This window comes from Scomber japonicus, chromosome 22, assembly GCF_027409825.1.
Source record: "Scomber japonicus isolate fScoJap1 chromosome 22, fScoJap1.pri, whole genome shotgun sequence".
Taxonomy (NCBI): domain Eukaryota; kingdom Metazoa; phylum Chordata; class Actinopteri; order Scombriformes; family Scombridae; genus Scomber; species Scomber japonicus.
In genome coordinates, this window is record NC_070599.1 from 19,547,013 (window position 1) to 19,571,908 (window position 24,896).

General features: G+C 38.6%; 1 protein-coding gene across 1 annotated transcript; it reads right to left on the reverse strand.

Moving 5' to 3' along the window:
• Nucleotides 1–273: 273 nt before the first annotated feature.
• On the reverse strand, nucleotides 274–1,014 carry LOC128383527 (zinc finger BED domain-containing protein 5-like). The gene has a single exon (XM_053343137.1). The coding sequence runs from the start codon at nucleotides 1,012–1,014 to the stop codon at nucleotides 274–276; it is 741 nt and encodes a 246-aa protein (XP_053199112.1).
• Between the last annotated feature and the right edge of the window lie 23,882 nt (nucleotides 1,015–24,896).

Below are 24,896 nucleotides of genomic sequence, written 5' to 3' on the forward strand. Positions count from 1 at the left end.
GAACTTCAGTGTGCAGGAGCAGCTGTTCGTGCCCTGACCCCATCTCCTGGCAGAGGACCCCAAACAAGCGAGAGTTTAGTGGCCGTGATTTGATCGGATTTCATTTTCACGGATTGGTTCAGCACGGAGTCAAACAGAACCGACATTTTTTTGGCAGCTAATGCTTCGCGATGGACCATACAGTGTGTCCATTTCGCAAGTGGAGCTACTTGTTGAACGCGAGCAGCTAGGCCACGCTCGCGGCCCGTCATTGCCCGTGCATAGGCCAACGCATCAGTCCCAAGCCAGACCATTTTCACGCACAAACCCATTAATGACATCAAATACAGCTTCTCCTGTGGTGTGCGATTTAAGAGGCCGACAAAACAGAACATCTTCCTCAATGGCCTTGTCGCGCAGATATCGGACATATGCGAGGAGCTGTGCCTGTCCAGCGACATCAGTTGATTCGTCCAGCTGCAGCGCATAGTAAGGACTCTGATTGATAAACTGTACAAGTTGCTCTCTGATGTCGTTTGACATGTCTGATATTCTCCTTGCGACTGTATCATTGGAGAGTGGGACTGCCCCAAGTTTGGCTGCTGCACTATCTCCTAACATTATTCTGCACATATCCTGCACGGCCGGCAAAACCAGAGTCTCGGCAATTGTATGCGGTTTACCCAGTTTAGCGATTCTTTTGGCCACTACATACGATGCCTCCAAACACTGTTTCGACACAGTGCTGTGGACTGAAATGGATGCCTGTTGCTGATGGAGGCCATCAAGCTTTCGTTTAAAATAGTCTGCCGGCTTGTCTTTAATGGCAGCATGTTTCGTTTCGAGGTGTCTTTTAAGCTTGCAGGGCTTCATGCTGTCGTTTGCCAGCACCTCAGCACACACGACACACTGAGGTCTCAGATCAGCCGTGACCGTAAAACCAAATTGCAGGTAGGATTCATCATACCTTCGAAGCTTTTTTACAGCTGGCGGTGGGTCTGTTGCCTTGTTGGTCCTCACTAGAAACCTATCCATCTTTGTTGGCTAATTATAATTTGGATGCGACTGTGAGCCCATGCTGAGAGACAATCGGACGGGGACTGAAGTTAACAGACGGGACTTGGACGTTCTTTAATGCAAGTGTTTTGCAGGCAATACAATTTTTTAATAAAATATTTAATTTGAAGACAGATTGTAACTTTAGTGAGTCAGTGAGTGAGTGTCGTGTGTGTGTGTATCTATGGTGTGTATGTTGCAACACGGTGTGGGCTAAGTCAGAGGGGTAAGCTACCTAGCAAAGTGCACGCCAGTTAAAAAAAAAAGTAGCCAGGGCAGGTTTTAGTCTTTAAAAAGACTATTTGTGGGTTTTAGTCTTTAAAAAGACTTTTGGTTTGGTAAAGGCTGATATCAAGAGTGATAACAAATATACTAGCGAAAAATGGCACAAGGGTGTGCGGGCTTTTTTATAGTAGGCTAGCGGTTACGTGATATCGCGTCACAGGCTCAAAATACATGAAACTGTCTGGTTGATTTGTTTCTGTGTTGTAGTAGTCTAACCACTTGCATTTTCGACATGGGGATTTTCGCGATTTGTTTTTAATGATTTTTTTTTTATTTTTATGATTTTTCCCTCCATCCTGTTGCCTACTCGCGCCCGCCCCACCGGTTGAGAAACACTGTTCTATGATTTCCAGTTATCGCTCTTCTACTGGTCAGATCAGAACCCATCTACAGCAATGTCAAAGAAAAGAAAAGTCGACAGTGAGTGCCGGGTTTTTAAGAAAGAATGGACGCCTAAATACTTTTTTACTGAAGTCCGGTCCAAGGCTGTGTGTCTTATTTGCCAAGAAACCGTTGCGGTTTTAAAAGAATACAACATCAGCCGTCACTTTTTCACCAAGCATGCTAATTACGCTAGCAACCTTTCAACACAAGAACGTACGGCTACCGCTGACAGGTTGGTAGCTAGCTTGCAGGCTCAGCAAAACACCTTTATTCGAGCAACTTCCATCCAAGAAGCAAGCACGAAGACAAGTTATTTACTAGCATTCAAACTAGCAAAGGCCAGCAAGTCTTTCTCCGAAGGGGAGTTTATTAAAGAGTGCATGGTAGAGACAGCAAATATTTTATGTCCTGAGAGCAAGAACAAATTTGAAAAAGTGAGCTTATCACGCAGGACAGTGACTCGCCGTACGAACACTTAACTAGCAAGCTAAACAAAAAAGCGGAGTCATTTACATTATATTCTTTGGCACTGGACGAAAGCAATGATATAAAGGACACCGCTCAGCTTTTATTTTTTATCAGAGGGATTAATGAGAATTTCGAGATAACGGAGGAGTTTTTGGATATGGAATCCCTGAAAGGAAAAACACGTGGAGAGGATTTATTTAACAGCGTGTCAGCGGTCGTACTGAAGCACAAGTTACCTTGGAGTACGCTCACCAACGTTACCACAGATGGATCACCAAATCTGACAGGAAAAAACATTGGGATGCTCAAGAGAATTCAGGACAGGGTGAGAGAGGACAACCCTGAGCAGGAGGTAATTTTCCTACACTGCATAATTCACCAAGAGGCACTGTGTAAATCCGTGTTGCAGCTTGACCACGTAGTGAAGCCCGTTGTGAAACTTGTTAACTTTATTCGAGCAAGGGGACTTCACCATCGTCAATTTATTCATTTTCTTGAAGAAACTGATGCTGATCACACGGACTTACTTTACCATTCTAATGTCCGCTGGTTAAGTTTGGGAAAAGTATGCCAACGTGTGTGGGAGCTCAAACAGGATATTATTTCATTTTTGGAGCTACTTGACAATACTGACAATTTTCCTGAGCTGAATGACACAGATTGGCTTTGTGATTTAGCTTTTACTGTGGACATACTGACACACATGAACGAGCTGAATGTGACGCTATAAGGAAAAAAACAGTTTGTTCATGAAATGCAAGCAAACGTCAGAGCCTTCAAAACCAAGCTGGTTTTATTTTCGAAGCAAATGTCAGACAAGTCATTTGCTCATTTCCCCACACTGGCTACGTTAAAAGAGGCCCCGCACCATGTGAAAAAATATGGGAAATCACTGGATGACCTGCATGAGGAATTCTGCCGTCGGTTTCGTGATTTTGGAAAAATTGACAGGGCACTTCAGCTGGTGTCATGTCCCTTCTCACACGACCCGGAAACGGTGCCACAGGAGTTGCAGTTGGAACTGATTGAGCTCCAATGTGACATGGTGTTAAAGGACAAGTTCAACTCCCTGAAACTGGATGAGTTTTATGCTTCATTAAGTGCAGCCAAATTTCCAAACTTTCAGAAGATGGCACAGAGGATGCTGGTGTTGTTTGGCTCTACATATGTGTGTGAACAGACTTTTAGTGTGATGAACACCAACAAAGCACACCACAGATCCCAGATGAGTGATGAACACCTCAGATCTGTTCTGAGAATTGCCACAACAGAATTACCACCAGACTTCGATGCACTAGCTAAAATGGGTGATCAACAACACTGTTCTCATTAAAAAAGTATGTTAATACTTCAATGCTTTTTTCTGTTTATGTTAGATATGTACTGTTAACAAATGCAGTTTTTTTATATGTATTGTATCTTGTGCTGACCTGGCCCGTCTGTCAAATTTTAATAGTCAATGTGGCCCCCAAGCCAAAAAGTTTGCCCACCCCTGAGCTAGATGGTGAAGATCTGGGGATGGACAGCAGTGAATCTGCAGATGATGAACTGAGCCTGGACTCCTGAGAACTTTGGGGGGGCAATGGTGGTGTGCTCAGCTCCAAACTGGATCTCTTAGGAGTTTCAGCCAAATCAATTACACGCTTCATGGTCTTTAGGAGATCAGGCACATCTATACACAGAAGATGACAAACAAAAACGGTACATCATTCTTTAGCAGGGGTAGACAATAAGGAAAATTTGCCACTGGTCCGACTATTGTAACCACTGGCCCAGGTCAACGTCAGGTATAGATCCCAATAATCACGAAAAAGAACAATTTGCTTTAACAGCATTTATTTTAATTTATTTTTTATGGCATGTTTGAGCCAGTCCTGCTGTTAAGCTCCACAAGGTCAGGAAAGTCAGTAAATGGCTTTTCTTTCTTCAGCACATAATAGGCTGTGTGGAACATGTTTTCCATTTGTTTTTTGAACCCTGCTGCCATTTCACTATTGACATGCACACAAGCTAACACAGGAGATGTTACATTCTCTGCCTTCTTCTTTTTAAAGCAGTTTTGGTGTGCGATGCTCTTTTCATGAGGGTCAAAGCCAGTAGCCCGCTCTGCTACATGGCCCTTGTAGAGTGGAGAACTCCTCAAATAAACAAGCAAGAAATAAAAAAATAATTTTTACTGCTCATCCTTTGTAAATATATAAAGCCACTCTACATTTCTATAAAGCAAGTGTCTATCGTTAATTGCCTGTTAAAATAATTGCATCACAATAATCCATGATACAAAAATAGAATTTTTATTTGAAACACCGATGTAAACAAATGGGACACGTGTGCTTGCACGTCTGCGTTTTCATGCGAGTCCGTCGTTATGAGGACGTTATTTTCTCCGTACTTACACAGCAATGCGTATGCATTATCACGTTATGTTCAAACCGTAGGGTACCTTTTCTCTAACTTACTTGTCTGCATATGAGGGCATTGATCTGCACAGCTCACAGTAGACCTCATTTTTTTTGACATCGTACCCCAGCCAGTTCCAGCGGTCTCGCCACTGGGGCTGAAACTTTCTCTCCCTTTTCCTTTCGTACTCTCTTTCATTTTCCCTCAACTCCTCAGACGACTTTCTCTTTATGGTTTTCTCTTTTTTCCCCGGTGTTTGGCCGGGTACTGGGGTTTTTAGAAACATAATGGCTAGCTTAATAGGCACGAAATACACGGTATCAGCAGCTGCACTGAGCGGCCGCGCGCGTTCTGCGGGAGCGAGCGTGGTGTGTTTACGTCCCACGGAGAGCACAGCACTGGTTGCATTGACGGCTGTCTACGTGATCGGGATCACGTAAAGTATTAGCGGTATAGTTACCGAGACGATTTAACAGAAATCATCGCAAAACATTGGAACCACGGGGAATTAATGTGAAGTTAGATTTTTTTTACTTGTTTTTTTTAATCAAGGGCATTATTTTTACTGGCCCCATCGGGCCAGTGGTTGGAGCGTTCTGGTGGCCCTGACGGTTTTAAAAGTACGTCGGGCCACCGGGCCATTTATATTGTCGACCCCTGTTTAGTACAATATAGTATGGCTACAGTGCATTGTTTTGGTTGTGTAATTGTTAAATAAGTGAAAAGAAGTGATACCTTCGACAATCAAGTCCTTCAAATTAGCATTTTCTTCTTTAAGATCTCAGATCTCCCGCTTTAATTACGTGGTTAAAGTCTACTCAGAAAATGTGTTATTTTTTAAATGTATATTGCAGTTACTGAGAAAAAACGTGTAATATCACTAGAGTTGGGAAGGTTACTTTGGAAATGTAAAAGATACAGATTACTAGTCACTTTATTTGGTATAAATCATGTAGCTATTTCAGCTACTACTAATGTTTTCAATAGTCATACTGTGCAATACAATTAAATCCTGCACATGTGAACCATCCAAAAACACACAAAAACAACATAAAATTTAAGGTTTTATGTTGTCATGGCCACAAAGAGGTAGAACTTTCTTGGTGTGAACTACAAAGGGTTACAACATTTACCATACTGTAATCATACTTAAGTAGTGATGTTCAGATTTTTAATTTTCATTTATATGTTGTTATGGCGACAGTGGAGCAGCAGCTTGTTGCATGCAGCTCTGTGTAGTGTGTATTTGTGTGTTTAAGTGGGGCGGGGTTTAGTCTGTTATGTGTTTTTAGTCCTGCTTTTAAGTGTTTTTAATTGTGGCCAGTCAAGTGTGGAATATGCCCACTGTTGGAGAAACTCCTCCATGCACAGAGGAGCAGAGCCAAGTGGTAGTCTGCAGCCGGCCATCGATTACTCCCGAGAGCATCTAGGGTGGATCAGGGTAAAGTGGGATACTTTGCAATTCTGACTTGTTCAACATATTTACATATGAATCCAGTACATTATATCAACACGTAATATCATTATTAAATCCCTGAGATGTTACATATATTAATGTTCCTTGTGTCAAATGGTCTCAGAATTTGTAGATTTTGTAATCTGGGACACTATTTTTTTAGGCTTGGAAATACTTTGATTTATGCAAAGCAGCCTTATCTGCCAAAACTTTCTGAAATGCACATACCCATATTTGGTCTTATAATTTTGTTGGTCTCATGCTTTTGAGAGATGTGGCTGAAGGAGAGTGCATCCCAGACAGTATCACCAGTAACAGCAGCTTACAGTACTGATGATACGACCGGGACAGTGCCTTTCCACACCGGCGAGAACATCCCTGACATCAAATACAGTGATAAAATATGCAAGGGTGTGACCAGCGACCTCAAAAAGTACTCAGGGAAGTAAACGCTGAGGACACTTGTAATACTGGATTGTTCGTCAGTGGATAAAGCCTTACATTGCGGCATTGCAAACACATATCACCAAGGTCTTTGATGAGCTATCAAAAATCTATCTTGGAGGAAGTGTATACTCCATGTTGCCAGCATTATTGGGTTTTATCTTCTACACATTGGAGCTGGTCTGCTAATAGTCTTTCTTCTGACACTCCTTGCATGACACCCGTAAAGAAACGCAATTACTTCACAGTATCAGAGAGTGATAATTATTTTGTTTAATAAAATATGTGAAATATTATTGACAGCAGAACAGTCTCTTTAGTTTACAGTACGTTTTCAGTTTTTATTGATATTATCAGAAAGGTGATAATTCTAAATGTTTATTATCTAGGTCATAGTGGGTGATGGTGGCGCACCACACACACACACACACTGGTGATGTCACAAATGCAACTCTGATGTCATCGTCAAATTCACAATGTCTTTGAAGATGACATCATAAAGACATTCCAGAATGTATATAGACCTTAAGATTCTGTTTGATACTGATTGATATTGTTTGAATTGATAAGAACGAAAACAAAGTGGAGGAAACAGTTATGGAATCTGCACATGTGCTAACTCCAGTGGTAGTAAATCACCCACGGACTATAAAAATCGAAGTAAAACCTTATGTGCGTCAGCACAGACCTACAAAGTGTGCATATGACATAACTCAAAAGACTTTGAAAATCGAAGTACAACCATATAGAGATCAGCATGAGGCTCCACGTCCGATACATTTAATGGACTTTGATGAACTGGAGGAAATGATTTTAAGGGAGGAGGAAAATAAAGTTAAAGAAAGGAGTTTAGAGGTAACTTCAGTCAAAGTCAACTCAGGAAAAGAAGTGATTTTTGAGCCTGGAGACGGGGTAAATTCATGGGACCTCGACGAGGATCCACGTCCAATACATTTGATGGACTTTGATGAACTGGAGGAAATGATTTTAAGGGAGGAGGAAAATAAAGTCAAAGAAAGGAGTTTAGAGGTAACTTCAGTCAAAGTCAACTCAGGAAAAGAAGTGATTTTTGAGCCTGTAGAAAAGGTAAATTCATGGGACCTCGACGAGGATCCACGTCCAATACATTTAATGGACTTTGATGAACTGGAGGAAATGATTTTAAGGGAGGAGGAAAATAAAGTCAAAGAAAGGAGTTTAGAGGTAACTTCAGTCAAAGTCAACTCAGGAAAAGAAGTGATTTTTGAGCCTGTAGAAAAGTTAAATTCATGGGACCTCGACGAAGATCCACGTCCGATTCATTTAATGGACTTTGATGAACTGGAGGAAATGATTTTAAGGGAGGAGACAAAAGAAAGGAGTTTAGAGCCTGTAGACAAGGTAACTTGTATGAATGACAACTCAGAAAACACAGTTGAACAAAGAGCTGCTAATCCATCTGCCCTTTGTAGCATTTTATAATGCTACTTTATAATACTGTGCACAAGAGCAACAGCTTGTTCAGCTAAGCAACATCTTAGCTGAATAAGCTGATGTTCAAAACCAATTTATGCACAATAAATATTACATCATAACATCATTTTAAGCCCCGTTTTCTTCCTGCCAACTGTACAACTTTTGTCCTATTGGGTCAAAATGGACCCATCTGGTTTGATTCTGTGTCATATCTTTTTTTTATCCAACTTCATTCCAATTTATTACCACATATTTTACACATATCTTTAGAAATTATGACCAATAGGCCTCATTTAAATGAAATTATAGATCTTTTTTTTATGCCTGTTGTCCTCCTGGATCAAAATTGACCCAGCTTGACAACAGGATGGTATTACCAACTGAATCTTTTATCTTTCATTTTTATATTCAGATTGTATTCCTGACTATGTTCTGACAAATAAATGTTTAAGGGTGTATTGTTATTGTCAAAACAACTGCAGGCAAGATGATCCATGCGTTGCACCTATTTATGAACACAATAGGGGAAAATGGAAAAGAATAACAGTGCAATTATTAATATGAAAGTAACCAATAAAAAAGCATCATTGCGTTATATTAATGTCCACATACAGGTCCTGCGTGTGTAGCCTACTACAGCGTTTTCAGTGGATCCGTGTACGCAGATATTTCTGGAAACGATGACGTGTTTACGGAGATTTTTTCCAAACGAATAAGAAAAGTTGTTTGGGGTGAAACTGCGTTTTCATGTAGATTCAAGAAGTTCAGTGTTCAGCATTTGTATTGCTCAAAAAAGTGTTGAATGTTTTATTTTATTTTTATTTTCTAATAATTAGGAGACTGATAAAAGAACACAAAAGCAACATTGTCACCCCTGGTGATCGAAACTAAAGGTTGCAGACAGCACTTGGGACTAGTCTCAAATAGGCTACAGCGGAGTGTAAATAGCTAGGACAGCATCTGTTTATCTGTTAAAAACAATAATTTTATAAAGTCAATCTTTTGATCTGCAACAATAAGGTAATGAATTTAAATGAAAATACCTCAAGCTGAGAGCTTTTCTCAGCAATTTTTAGCTGAGATTAAAAAAGAGATTAATTAGATCAATTCATTACAGATCAAAATTAATCTCTCAATTTTTTAAATCTCTTGACAGCACTAATTACACCTGTGTATATAAAACATTATACAAGCAAGGGCAGATCAGACAGTATTCTATAAATTACCTTCTTCCATTTGGCAATGCATTGTTTCATTAACACTTGAAATGTTGGGTAGAAATTGTACGTTCTCTATGTGTTTCATAGAATTTAACACAACTGACATTAAAGTCTGACACTCTAAATGCAGGTATGGTGTATGAAATCAGTAAAAAGCATGGTCTATTGCCAAAACACATACCATAACAGGTTGAAAACTTACTGTAGATGGCATCCAGTTTAGTTTTGTCCAGAGGTAGACGAACATCGCCTCGTTTCCCCCCACGAAGATTGCCAGTTACCAGCAGTATCTCCATTGGGAAGACTGCTGTGAGCAGATGCCTCAGAAATACTGTTGCTGAATTTGAATTTACTGCATAGGCCCATGCCAGTTTCTCAACCATGACTGCAGTCCCAGGATGGATACCTGTTCAAACAAGGAGACACTGTGAGTATTTAGGATTTAAATATAATTTGCTTACCCCTAGAGACTTAAGACATTAAAACAAAAATTAGATCTTCCATACTCATACATGTACATCTGAGAGGCAGCAGATCCAATGTATGCACTGGATTTATTTATTCTTTAAAAATCAATTACCTTGGATGACTGGGAGTCCCTTTTTGATGGAACAGACTGATCTGGAGCTAGATGGTGAAGATCTGGGGATGGACAGCAGTGAATCTGCAGATAATGAACTGAGCCTGGACTCCTGAGAACTTTGGGGGGGCAATGGTGGTGTGCTCGGCTCCAAACTGGATCTCTTAGGAGTTTCAGCCAAATCAATTACACGCTTCATGGTCTTTAGGAGATCAGGCACATCTATACACACAAGATGACAAACAAAAACGGTACATCATTCTTTAGTACAATATAGTATGGCTACAGTGCATTGTTTTGGTTGTGTATTTGTTAAATAAGTGAAAAGAAGTGATACCTTCGACAATCAAGTCCTTCAAATTAGCATTTTCTTCTTTAAGATCTCAGATCTCCCGCTTTAATTACGTGGTTAAAGTCTATTCAGAAAATGTGTTGTTTTTTAAATGTATATTGCAGTTACTGAGAAAAAACTTGTAATATCACTAGAGTTGGGAAGGTTACTTTGGAAATGTAAAAGATACAGATTACTAGTTACTCTATTTGGTATAAATAATGTATCTATTTCAACTACTACTAATGTTTTCAATAGTCATACTGTGCAATACAATTAAATCCTGCACATGTGAACCATCCAAAAACACACAAAAAACAACATAAAATTTAAGGTTTTATGTTGTCATGGCCACAAAGAGGTAGAACTTTCTTGGTGTGAACTACAAAGGGTTACAACATTTACCATACTGTAATCATACTTAAGTAGTGATGTTCAGATTTTTAATTTTCATTTATATGTTGTTATGGCGACAGTGGAGCAGCAGCTTGTTGCATGCAGCTCTGTGTAGTGTGTATTTGTGTGTTTAAGTGGGGCGGGGTAGGGTCTGTTATGTGTTTTTAGTCCTGCTTTTAAGTGTTTTTAATTGTGGCCAGTCAAGTGTGGAATATGCCCACTGTTGGAGAAACTCCTCCATGCACAGAGGAGCAGAGCCAAGTGGTAGTCTGCAGCCGGCCATCGATTACTCCCGAGAGCATCTAGGGTGGATCAGGGTAATGTGGGATACTTTGCAATTCTGACTTGTTCAACATATTTACATATGAATCCAATACATTATATCAACACGTAATATCATTATTAAATCCCTGAGATGTTACATATATTAATGTTCCTTGTGTCAAATGGTCTCAGAATTTGTAGATTTTGTAATCTGGGACACTATTTTTTTAGGCTTGGAAATACTTTGATTTATGCAAAGCAGCCTTATCTGCCAAAACTTTCTGAAATGCACATACCCATATTTGGTCTTATAATTTTGTTGGCCTCGTGCTTTTGAGAGATGTGGCTGAAGAAGAGTGCATCCCAGACAGTATCACCAGTATCAGCAGCTTACAGTACTGATGATACGACCGGGACAGTGCCTTTCCACACCGGCGAGAACATCCCAGACATCAAATACAGTGATAAAATATGCAAGGGTGTGACCAGCGACCTCAAAAAGTACTCAGGGAAGTGAACGCTGAGGACACTTGTAATACTGGATTGTTCGTCAGTGGATAAAGCCTGGCATTGCGGCATTGCAAACACATATCACCAAGGTCTTTGATGAGCTATCAAAAATCTATCTTGGAGGAAGTGTATACTCCATGTTGCCAGCATTATTGGGTTTTATCTTCTACACATTGGAGCTGGTCTGCTAATAGTCTTTCTTCTGACACTCCTTGCATGACACCCGTAAAGAAACGCAATTACTTCACAGTATCAGAGAGTGATAATTATTTTGTTTAATAAAATATGTGAAATATTATTGACAGCAGAACAGTCTCTTTAGTTTACAGTACGTTTTCAGTTTTTATTGATATTATCAGAAAGGTGATAATTCTAAATGTTTATTATCTAGGTCATAGTTGGTGATGGTGGCGCACCACACACACACACACACTGGTGATGTCACAAATGCAACTCTGATGTCATCGTCAAATTCACAATGTCTTTGAAGATGACATCATAAAGACATTCCAGAATGTATATAGACCTTAAGATTCTGTTTGATACTGATTGATATTGTTTGAATTGATAAGAACGAAAACAAAGTGGAGGAAACAGTTATGGAATCTGCACATGTGCTAACTCCAGTGGTAGTAAATCACCCACGGACTATAAAAATCGAAGTAAAACCTTATGTGCGTCAGCACAGACCTACAAAGTGGGCATATGACATAACTCAAAAGACTTTGAAAATCGAAGTACAACCATATAGAGATCAGCATGAGGCTCCACGTCCGATACATTTAATGGACTTTGATGAACTGGAGGAAATGATTTTAAGGGAGGAGGAAAATAAAGTTAAAGAAAGGAGTTTAGAGGTAACTTCAGTCAAAGTCAACTCAGGAAAAGAAGTGATTTTTGAGCCTGTAGAAAAGGTAAATTCATGGGACCTCGACGAAGATCCACGTCCGATTCATTTAATGGACTTTGATGAACTGGAGGAAATGATTTTAAGGGAGGAGGAAAATAAAGTGAAACAAAGGAGTTTAGAGGTAACTTCAGTCAAAGTCAACTCAGGAAAAGAAGTGATTTTTGAGCCTGGAGACGGGGTAAATTCATGGGACCTCGACGAGGATCCACGTCCAATACATTTGATGGACTTTGATGAACTGGAGGAAATGATTTTAAGGGAGGAGGAAAATAAAGTCAAAGAAAGGAGTTTAGAGGTAACTTCAGTCAAAGTCAACTCAGGAAAAGAAGTGATTTTTGAGCCTGTAGAAAAGGTAAATTCATGGGACCTCGACGAGGATCCACGTCCAATACATTTAATGGACTTTGATGAACTGGAGGAAATGATTTTAAGGGAGGAGGAAAATAAAGTCAAAGAAAGGAGTTTAGAGGTAACTTCAGTCAAAGTCAACTCAGGAAAAGAAGTGATTTTTGAGCCTGTAGAAAAGTTAAATTCATGGGACCTCGACGAAGATCCACGTCCGATTCATTTAATGGACTTTGATGAACTGGAGGAAATGATTTTAAGGGAGGAGACAAAAGAAAGGAGTTTAGAGCCTGTAGACAAGGTAACTTGTATGAATGACAACTCAGAAAACACAGTTGAACAAAGAGCTGCTAATCCATCTGCCCTTTGTAGCATTTTATAATGCTACTTTATAATACTGTGCACAAGAGCAACAGCTTGTTCAGCTAAGCAACATCTTAGCTGAATAAGCTGATGTTCAAAACCAATTTATGCACAATAAATATTACATCATAACATCATTTTAAGCCCCGTTTTCTTCCTGCCAACTGTACAACTTTTGTCCTATTGGGTCAAAATGGACCCATCTGGTTTGATTCTGTGTCATATCTTTTTTTTATCCAACTTCATTCCAATTTATTACCACATATTTTACACATATCTTTAGAAATTATGACCAATAGGCCTCATTTAAATGAAATTATAGATCTTTTTTTTATGCCTGTTGTCCTCCTGGATCAAAATTGACCCAGCTTGACAACAGGATGGTATTACCAACTGAATCTTTTATCTTTCATTTTTATATTCAGATTGTATTCCTGACTATGTTCTGACAAATAAATGTTTAAGGGTGTATTGTTATTGTCAAAACAACTGCAGGCAAGATGATCCATGCGTTGCACCTATTTATGAACACAATAGGGGAAAATGGAAAAGAATAACAGTGCAATTATTAATATGAAAGTAACCAATAAAAAAGCATCATTGCGTTATATTAATGTCCACATACAGGTCCTGCGTGTGTAGCCTACTACAGCGTTTTCAGTGGATCCGTGTACGCAGATATTTCTGGAAACGATGACGTGTTTACGGAGATTTTTTCCAAACGAATAAGAAAAGTTGTTTGGGGTGAAACTGCGTTTTCATGTAGATTCAAGAAGTTCAGTGTTCAGCATTTGTATTGCTCAAAAAAGTGTTGAATGTTTTATTTTATTTTTATTTTCTAATAATTAGGAGACTGATAAAAGAACACAAAAGCAACATTGTCACCCCTGGTGATCGAAACTAAAGGTTGCAGACAGCACTTGGGACTAGTCTCAAATAGGCTACAGCGGAGTGTAAATAGCTAGGACAGCATCTGTTTATCTGTTAAAAACAATAATTTTATAAAGTCAATCTTTTGATCTGCAACAATAAGGTAATGAATTTAAATGAAAATACCTCAAGCTGAGAGCTTTTCTCAGCAATTTTTAGCTGAGATTAAAAAAGAGATTAATTAGATCAATTCATTACAGATCAAAATTAATCTCTCAATTTTTTAAATCTCTTGACAGCACTAATTACACCTGTGTATATAAAACATTATACAAGCAAGGGCAGATCAGACAGTATTCTATAAATTACCTTCTTCCATTTGGCAATGCATTGTTTCATTAACACTTGAAATGTTGGGTAGAAATTGTACGTTCTCTATGTGTTTCATAGAATTTAACACAACTGACATTAAAGTCTGACACTCTAAATGCAGGTATGGTGTATGAAATCAGTAAAAAGCATGGTCTATTGCCAAAACACATACCATAACAGGTTGAAAACTTACTGTAGATGGCATCCAGTTTAGTTTTGTCCAGAGGTAGACGAACATCGCCTCGTTTCCCCCCACGAAGATTGCCAGTTACCAGCAGTATCTCCATTGGGAAGACTGCTGTGAGCAGATGCCTCAGAAATACTGTTGCTGAATTTGAATTTACTGCATAGGCCCATGCCAGTTTCTCAACCATGACTGCAGTCCCAGGATGGATACCTGTTCAAACAAGGAGACACTGTGAGTATTTAGGATTTAAATATAATTTGCTTACCCCTAGAGACTTAAGACATTAAAACAAAAATTAGATCTTCCATACTCATACATGTACATCTGAGAGGCAGCAGATCCAATGTATGCACTGGATTTATTTATTCTTTAAAAATCAATTACCTTGGATGACTGGGAGTCCCTTTTTGATGGAACAGACTGATCTGGAGCTAGATGGTGAAGATCTGGGGATGGACAGCAGTGAATCTGCAGATAATGAACTGAGCCTGGACTCCTGAGAACTTTGGGGGGGCAATGGTGGTGTGCTCGGCTCCAAACTGGATCTCTTAGGAGTTTCAGCCAAATCAATTACACGCTTCATGGTCTTTAGGAGATCAGGCACATCTATACACACAAGATGACAAACAAAAACGGTACATCATTCTTTAGTACAATATAGTATGGCTACAGTGCATTGTTTTGGTTGTGTATTTGTTAAATAAGTGAAAAGAAGTGATACCTTCGACAATCAAGTCCTTCAAATTAGCATTTTCTTCTTTAAGATCTCAGATCTCCCGCTTTAATTACGTGGTTAAAGTCTATTCAGAAAATGTGTTGTTTTTTAAATGTATATTGCAGTTACTGAGAAAAAACTTGTAATATCACTAGAGTTGGGAAGGTTACTTTGGAAATGTAAAAGATACAGATTACTAGTTACTCTATTTGGTATAAATAATGTATCTATTTCAACTACTACTAATGTTTTCAATAGTCATACTGTGCAATACAATTAAATCCTGCACATGTGAACCATCCAAAAACACACAAAAAACAACATAAAATTTAAGGTTTTATGTTGTCATGGCCACAAAGAGGTAGAACTTTCTTGGTGTGAACTACAAAGGGTTACAACATTTACCATACTGTAATCATACTTAAGTAGTGATGTTCAGATTTTTAATTTTCATTTATATGTTGTTATGGCGACAGTGGAGCAGCAGCTTGTTGCATGCAGCTCTGTGTAGTGTGTATTTGTGTGTTTAAGTGGGGCGGGGTAGGGTCTGTTATGTGTTTTTAGTCCTGCTTTTAAGTGTTTTTAATTGTGGCCAGTCAAGTGTGGAATATGCCCACTGTTGGAGAAACTCCTCCATGCACAGAGGAGCAGAGCCAAGTGGTAGTCTGCAGCCGGCCATCGATTACTCCCGAGAGCATCTAGGGTGGATCAGGGTAATGTGGGATACTTTGCAATTCTGACTTGTTCAACATATTTACATATGAATCCAATACATTATATCAACACGTAATATCATTATTAAATCCCTGAGATGTTACATATATTAATGTTCCTTGTGTCAAATGGTCTCAGAATTTGTAGATTTTGTAATCTGGGACACTATTTTTTTAGGCTTGGAAATACTTTGATTTATGCAAAGCAGCCTTATCTGCCAAAACTTTCTGAAATGCACATACCCATATTTGGTCTTATAATTTTGTTGGCCTCGTGCTTTTGAGAGATGTGGCTGAAGAAGAGTGCATCCCAGACAGTATCACCAGTATCAGCAGCTTACAGTACTGATGATACGACCGGGACAGTGCCTTTCCACACCGGCGAGAACATCCCAGACATCAAATACAGTGATAAAATATGCAAGGGTGTGACCAGCGACCTCAAAAAGTACTCAGGGAAGTGAACGCTGAGGACACTTGTAATACTGGATTGTTCGTCAGTGGATAAAGCCTGGCATTGCGGCATTGCAAACACATATCACCAAGGTCTTTGATGAGCTATCAAAAATCTATCTTGGAGGAAGTGTATACTCCATGTTGCCAGCATTATTGGGTTTTATCTTCTACACATTGGAGCTGGTCTGCTAATAGTCTTTCTTCTGACACTCCTTGCATGACACCCGTAAAGAAACGCAATTACTTCACAGTATCAGAGAGTGATAATTATTTTGTTTAATAAAATATGTGAAATATTATTGACAGCAGAACAGTCTCTTTAGTTTACAGTACGTTTTCAGTTTTTATTGATATTATCAGAAAGGTGATAATTCTAAATGTTTATTATCTAGGTCATAGTTGGTGATGGTGGCGCACCACACACACACACACACTGGTGATGTCACAAATGCAACTCTGATGTCATCGTCAAATTCACAATGTCTTTGAAGATGACATCATAAAGACATTCCAGAATGTATATAGACCTTAAGATTCTGTTTGATACTGATTGATATTGTTTGAATTGATAACAACGAAAACAAAGTGGAGGAAACAGTTATGGAATCTGCACATGTGCTAACTCCAGTGGTAGTAAATCACCCACGGACTATAAAAATCGAAGTAAAACCTTATGTGCGTCAGCACAGACCTACAAAGTGGGCATATGACATAACTCAAAAGACTTTGAAAATCGAAGTACAACCATATAGAGATCAGCATGAGGCTCCACGTCCGATACATTTAATGGACTTTGATGAACTGGAGGAAATGATTTTAAGGGAGGAGGAAAATAAAGTTAAAGAAAGGAGTTTAGAGGTAACTTCAGTCAAAGTCAACTCAGGAAAAGAAGTGATTTTTGAGCCTGTAGAAAAGGTAAATTCATGGGACCTCGACGAAGATCCACGTCCGATTCATTTAATGGACTTTGATGAACTGGAGGAAATGATTTTAAGGGAGGAGGAAAATAAAGTGAAACAAAGGAGTTTAGAGGTAACTTCAGTCAAAGTCAACTCAGGAAAAGAAGTGATTTTTGAGCCTGGAGACGGGGTAAATTCATGGGACCTCGACGAGGATCCACGTCCAATACATTTGATGGACTTTGATGAACTGGAGGAAATGATTTTAAGGGAGGAGGAAAATAAAGTCAAAGAAAGGAGTTTAGAGGTAACTTCAGTCAAAGTCAACTCAGGAAAAGAAGTGATTTTTGAGCCTGTAGAAAAGGTAAATTCATGGGACCTCGACGAGGATCCACGTCCGATACATTTAATGGACTTTGATGAGCTGGAGGAAATGATTTTAAGGGAGGAGGAAAATAAAGTCAAAGAAAGGAGTTTAGAGGTAACTTCAGTCAAAGTCAACTCAGGAAAAGAAGTGATTTTTGAGCCTGTAGAAAAGGTTAATTCATGGGACCTCGACGAGGATCCACGTCCAATACATTTGATGGACTTTGATGAACTGGAGGAAATGATTTTAAGGGAGGAGACAAATCCAGTCAAAGAAAGGAGTTTAGAGCCTGTAGACAAGGTAACTTGTATGAATGACAACTCAGAAAACACAGTTGAACAAAGAGCTGCTAATCCATCTGCCCTTTGTAGCATTTTATAATGCTACTTTATAATACTGTGCACAAGAGCAACAGCTTGTTCAGCTAAGCAACATCTTAGCTGAATAAGCTGATGTTCAAAACCAATTTATGCACAATAAATATTACATCATAACATCATTTTAAGCCCTGTTTTCTTCCTGCCAACTGTACAACTTTTGTCCTACTGGGTCAAAATGGACCCATTCTGTGTCATATCTTTTTTTTATCCAACTTCATTCCAATTTATTACCACATATTTTACACATATCTTTAGAAATTATGACCAATAGGCCTCATTTAAATGAAATTATAGATCTTTTTTTTATGCCTGTTGTCCTCCTGGATCAAAATTGACCCAGCTTGACAACAGGATGGTATTACCAACTGAATCTTTTATCTTTCATTTTTGTATTAAGATTGTATTCCTGACTATGTCCTGACAAATAAATGTTTAAGGGTGTATTGTTATTGTCAAAACAGCTGCAGGCAAGATCATCCATGCTTATTTTCAATGACATTTTCATGTTATATCAAAAACAGTTAGTTATATTACTTAACACATCCAGGTAACAGGAATACAACGTACAGCTCATGAAATAGATAAAATTTGCTCAGGAGATGAGTTTTTTCCACATTTTTGTGGGCCAACCGATTGTGTCTGTGACTGTTTGGATTCAGCATCTGAGGAGCGCTCTCTCCTAGTTTTTTAGAGAATAAAGTCTTTCCAGTTATTTTCTGGATCAGAGGCTTACTAAAAACAATTTAAAAAGAACAAAAAAATGTTTACACAAATACAATCAATGCTTGGGTCTCAGAAGGTTAAGTGATTTTTTTTCAGTCGTTTTTTTGGTGGGGTCTTTTTAATGTTTTTATGATTGGACAAGCAAGTGTGGAATATGTCTGCTATTGGAGAAAATGCTCCATGCAGAGAGGAGCGGACCAAAGTGGTAATCTACAGGAGATTGACAAAACATAGGAAAACAATGTTAACCCCCACCCACTGCATGACATTGGTGAACCGGGGAATTTGTGTGTCCACCATGAACAATAATCCCCCATTGACTTTACATTGGCACTGTTTCTGTGGTGGCGACACGTGAATTTGACACATCACATGTGCTATTGGTTGATTGTGCTACCAGGTCGTACCCCTGTTAAGTATATCTGTGAGATCAGATTGGCTCAGCATAGAGCCAGGGGCTTTTTTTTGGTTGGTTCAAATGCATAATTTAATTTATGACTATTGCCAACATTAGTAATAGTTGCAGTGACTTATTTTGGTCCTTATTAACAATTTTCCAAAAAGAACACACATAGAAATAAATAACAGTAAGCAGATTATTCACGTTATGTTTTTGTTTGAGTATTTTTCAAAGTCAGTACTTTTACCTTAATAAGTATGGTTTAAATGAAGTAAAATATGCAGTTATATTTGTACATTTATCCATTACTGAGTCACATTTGTTCTTTAACCTCCCGAGACCCAAGCTAGATATTTGGGATTAGGAGGACCTGATAAGTACAAAACCTAAACATCATCTTTGAACAGGAAGTAGTTTTTGAAAAAACTAATGTCCTCATATGGACAATGGGTTTATTTTACTGTATAATACAATTAATTCACCAGTGTAAGAAGCTATTTATTTCCTTACATTTACACTTTCCCTATGCATGGACAATAATAAAGTCCCAACGTCCTCAAACTAATACTTCCTGTCGTATCTTGTTGCTATGGCCAAAATTGATCAAATTTGTATAGCATATCAAACTACTAACGTTATTGAAATAAAACTTTATTTTCAGACACATCCACAGGTTCACATCAACTAAAACAAATGGCAATAAATTACTTTTTACTATTTTTGCTTTGCTGTAATTGCACCAAAGATGGACTGTATAGAGTGGACTACAAGATACTTTAACAAAAGCACTGTCTTTACATCATCCGTACACATGTGAAACTTACGTGCAAGCATATTTGCTAACGTTGAGTAGGTACCTTTTTGTAATGGAAAAGGTCGTTCCTGGAACTGTGTCGAGTCGAGCCGAGTAGTGCTGCAACTGTGTAGTGGTGTAGCCATTACACTCTTTTAGCTTTTAAAAAAAGATCATATTGAATAAGATGGGTGACAAAATTCTACCTTGCCGGTCCCCATTGGTCACTAAAAAGGGCACAAATATACTCTTACCCCATCTAACGTGCATGGTTTGATGTGAATACCAAAAATACAAGATCCTGATCAGATATGGGGGGACCTCTCGCCCTTTTAGTTTAGTGAATAGTTTACTATGACTGATGCCAAATGCTTTGGGGCGGCAAGAAAACATAAATAGTACTTGTTAAACAAGTTTCAATCATAAAAGTTGATACAGTTTTGTACCAGGTCTGCTTTTGTCTGGGATCCAGCTGACTTGGCCAAGATGTCTGCCGTTTTTTTTTTTTTTCCCACTGATTAAGCCCCAGAAGCCACCCACTAGCTCCACCCCTGGTTAAGATACTGTCATGGTCTATCATGGTGATTTTTAACCTGATGTCAACCACAAATGCTTCATATATTTATCCACCTTTACTAAATTTGAATAGTTAAATAAATATCACACCACCACCCCTACCAGTCAGTTGATTCATCACTTCTATAAACACAGCTGAATATTTACACCTTAGGGTTATTTTCTTATGATTTCATGTCATTTCATGTCAAGCTACTTAGTATTTCCCCATACAATACTTTGCAAAGCTGTACATGGTGAGGCTTGTTGCATTCTTAAAGTCCCAAGGTATTAGTAGTGAGGAATTCCCACTTTGAAGACAACAGGACCTCGAATGGTGAAGCCTAGATAGAAAAGCATGGTTCTTCCTGCTGGATCATCAGGTTCAACCTCTACTTTAGCCTTTATTTTCTTCCCTCCAACATGGACAAACACTTCCTGTTTGTTATGCTCCGATAGCATTGCAGGACATTGGTATAGCTCCACCTGGACTGGAAGAAGGATATTTTGGATCTTTGGGATTTGCCACACTTTCCCATTTCTCCACATTTTATTGATCTTCTTCCATTTCTTACGCCATTGATTATCAGTTTCACGTGGATCATCAGCTAGCACAGCATCTACATTTTCTTCCACTATTGCATCCAACCTTGACTTGTGAACCCATTTGCTCAATCCGCAGCCCTTTCCCAAAAAAAACAATGGCAAAAGGTAACGTCCTCGGAGGTACTTGGCGTACATCTCAAAAGCTTTCTCCATGAATGTGGCATACTGTGGCAGATCAAAGTCAGAAATTAGCTCAAGAGGCAGTTGTGCAGGTTCTCCTCCTGTTTCTTGTTCTCTGTCAGTGTCCTCATCCTCATCTTCCCATGTTTGGTTGTCTGATCCATCTGAAGACTCTGAGGTCTGTTCTTCTTCATCCTCTTCTTCTTGCACCACTTGAGGATGTCCATCAGGCCAAAACAGCAGCAGAACCAAAAGGTAATACTCTGGGCTTCTGCGACCAACGTCTCTGTTCATGAATCTGTGTAATGATAGTTTGAGTTCTCTCACTGGGGTGAGCTGAGGAGAATTAGGCATCTTGTTGCTCAAGATGATGTTGGAGAGGATGTACCTATTAGCTGCTTGGATATCATCAACGTTTGCCTCGTAGGTAGTTTTCATTTCATCCAGAATGTTCTCTAAATCAGAGACTGTTTCTACATCCTCATGAAACCCTGCACGTTTTCCCTTGGATGTGAAAAGGCCATGATTCAGAAGATCTAAAAGGCCTGGAAAGCTGGTGGACTCAGCTGCTTTGTTTGGTGTGTAGTGTTCGTAGGAAAGTACAACGTCCTTCCAGAAGTAAGATGGCTCTAAGACTGTCAGGTCAGGCTTGGAGTAGGCTAGATACCACTCAAAAAAGTTAAACTTGGCCTCAACTTCCATTTCAAATTGAGGCCATGGCACCTGTTTGTGGAGCTTAGAGAATTTCTTATAGGTGATCTCTGCCACTTGCATTAAGCCAAAAAGGCCTCTGTTGTTAAAGGAATCTGAAATGCTTACAGTACCTGCTGTCTCCATCATTTCTGGTCCCTCTTCCTTCTCAGCCTTTTCCTCCACATCTTTGAATGCATTGTAGGCCTTGATTGCCATCTCTAAGATTTCCTGTGGTGTCCTAGCTCTACTCAACAAACGGTTCTTATAAATCTGTCCAAGAGTGTCAGCCATATAAGAGTTGTTGGGTGCTCTTGTAATGGCTTTCTTTGCCCATTCTTCAGCTTTGTCATAGTTATGGGTGCCTCTTCTGTAATAGTAGAGACGGGCAATGGTTTGGGGGAAAATTGGGTTTTGATTGAATTTTTGTGATGCAGTTTTCAAGACAGAGATGGCATGGAAAAAATTCTCTTCCTTCTGAATATCTTGAATCAACCTTGAGAACTTCTCTTTACCTTTGTCTGTCATTTCTCTCTTTGATATTAAGTGTTTGATGAACTGGATTATATGTGGTTCTGGCTGATCTCCACAAAGAGAGACCATCAATTTCTTCACTGTAGTACTCCTGGTAATCCCTAAATCAGCCAGTAACTTCACAGACTTCTGTGCAAACTCTGGGCATACCATGCATACACCTTCAGGGTTTTGACTGGATTTGTCGATAAAAGGCGTAAAAGGATTCATTCTCTCCTCAAAGGGGGGCCCTCCATGAATGGGATCAGGTGGTCCAAGTATCCGTTGACACTCTGACATCAGTAGATAGGACTCAGGAATGTACATTTTCAGCAGTGCCAAAAAAGAGAAGAGTTGTGTGTTGGTGGAAGTACGGTTTTGTTGCACATACTGATAAATCTCACCATCAGCTAAAAAGGTTTGATCCATGTCAGGGTCCACAGTTTCTGCTAAACCACGATCCATGATGAGCAGCTTTGACTTCAAAATGAAGATGAAAAGACAGTTTTTTCTCTTTGGTTCTGCTTCAAAAAGGTCCAGCAGTATTTGAATACCTGACGAGGTGATGACAAAGATCATGTTAATAGTTTTATTTAAACTGTTCAATAAATTATTTATCATATTATTATTATTCTGTATTCTACACAGTAATATACAGTAATAAGGAACGCATTGTATTAGCCTAGCTCCGGACGTGGCTCCACCACTTTAAAGTGTTTTAATTGTTCTTTAAAGAACAATTAAATTGCCATGAAATTATTCATTCTTTGAAAATTGTCAGTAATCACTGAATTTCAATAGTTAATCACAATTAGTCGCATTTTTATCACATGTTTAAAATGAAAGTCCATATTAACAATGTAAAACAATTCTTACTAGTGTACCTTGATTAGGAGTCAAAGAATGCAAAGAAAGTTACTTTATGAACTTGACTTTTAGATTTATTTCAAGTGCAATGCATCTGAGGTAACACAATGTCTATTTAAAAAAATAGCTTGTCTTAAGCAGAAAACAAATGCTACAACAACAGTGTGGTCTTGATGTAGGCGGCAACTCCAAAGTGCTTATTATGTGAAATACATGTTTTGAAGGATAACACTGTTCTGCATTGAGAAATATGCAGATGAATAATGTTAATGTAATCATGATAATCGCATTAATTAATTGCCTGCCACCACAAACAATATTCTCATTAATGGCTTTTAACTGATCTATCAGCCTAACCACATAATCTATTGTCTCTCAAATTTACTGTAATTTAATGTTGTACTTCACTGACCTGAATCAGCACTTGAAGTCTATTTTCTGGCCAAACCTGGCAATCTGCAAACTCCTTTGCAGATTCCTGTTGGCAAGATATCACAAAACACATTACTCACAAGAACAGGTTTACAAATAAAATACGACATCTTCAAACAGAAATATTTCCAGAAACAATATAAAATGTTTAAAAAGTTGTTGTTATTTTTTTGTTTGTTTTTTAAATGAATTTGGAAACACCTGTAGTTAGTAACTGTCACAGTTCAATTAAGTAAAGATGATGAAGCATGATCACTATGAAGATAGATAGTACAAATCATGTTTTCACTGATTAAAATGTAAAAGAAAAAACTATGAAAACAAGTTTATTCAAATCTTGTTACCTGTTTGAGTTCCAGCAGGTGTGTGAGTGACTATAAAGCATGAGGATGTTATTTATAACCAGGTAAGAGCCACTCCCGCTGCATGCTATACATTCTTGTATCTAGGACACTATTCATCTTGTGTTAGTAAGTACACAATAAGTAATTCCTTCCAGGTGATCGAGCACACTAATTACAAGAAATGTACTCTTGGTTATAGGAGTTGCACCTTCTAAAGCCTCTGCTTGAAAGACAAGATGCCACTTAACTTTCAGTTTACATTTACTCAGAAATGAAAAGTCCTTCAGCCCAGTCACTATTTAGTGTAAACTGTCTCTCTGACTATAGAGTCCCTAGAGTTTTTATTGTAATGAACTAGACCAGTCAGACATATAAACATTAAAGCTACAAAGCATTTTAACATCTTTCAGCTCATTATTTTGGTTCTACAGAGGGCAATATTACAGTTTTGGTTCTCAGTCTCACAGGTTTCATTAGTGATGTTTCCAGATGTAGTGGGAAGCTGATTTTTAGCCTAAAAATAGTCTGTATATTACCTCTACAGCACAATTTGTGAGCATGGTGGACCATGAAGCAGCAAAAGAGCCAGATATTTCTGTGAGAAGTGATTTGAGACCAAAACAGAGCTAAAAGGAGAGTGAATATTGGACCAACTTTGGTCTAGTGGCCACAAATGTGACTAAAAATGGATGGAGGGGTCATGCTGCTCTGTGTCTGCTGGATGTGTAAAATGACTACTGTTTGTTAAGAAGTTAGCCCTATCAGCTGCACAAAAAAAAACTTTGATCCGTGGTTCAGAGAAGGTTAACATCATCTTGTGATCTTGGAGCTTCAGTCATGTGATAATAATTGGTCGTATGTTTGATATATCTCAACATCAACTGAACAAATTCAATTCACCACAAAGTGAAGGGAAGACCATAAGATGCAGATGAAAGCTCCAGAAACATATTAAGTGGAGTTATAGAGTAGTAGTAATAGAGTAGTCAAATTAACAATGATTAGAATTTAATGTTATCAGCAGAAGAACATATATGCTTGGCACATG

Excerpts from the sequence above, each read along its gene's own strand:
- LOC128383527 (XM_053343137.1), bottom strand. The coding sequence starts at position 1,014 with ATGGATAGGTTTCTAGTGAGGACCAACAAGGCAACAGACCCACCGCCA.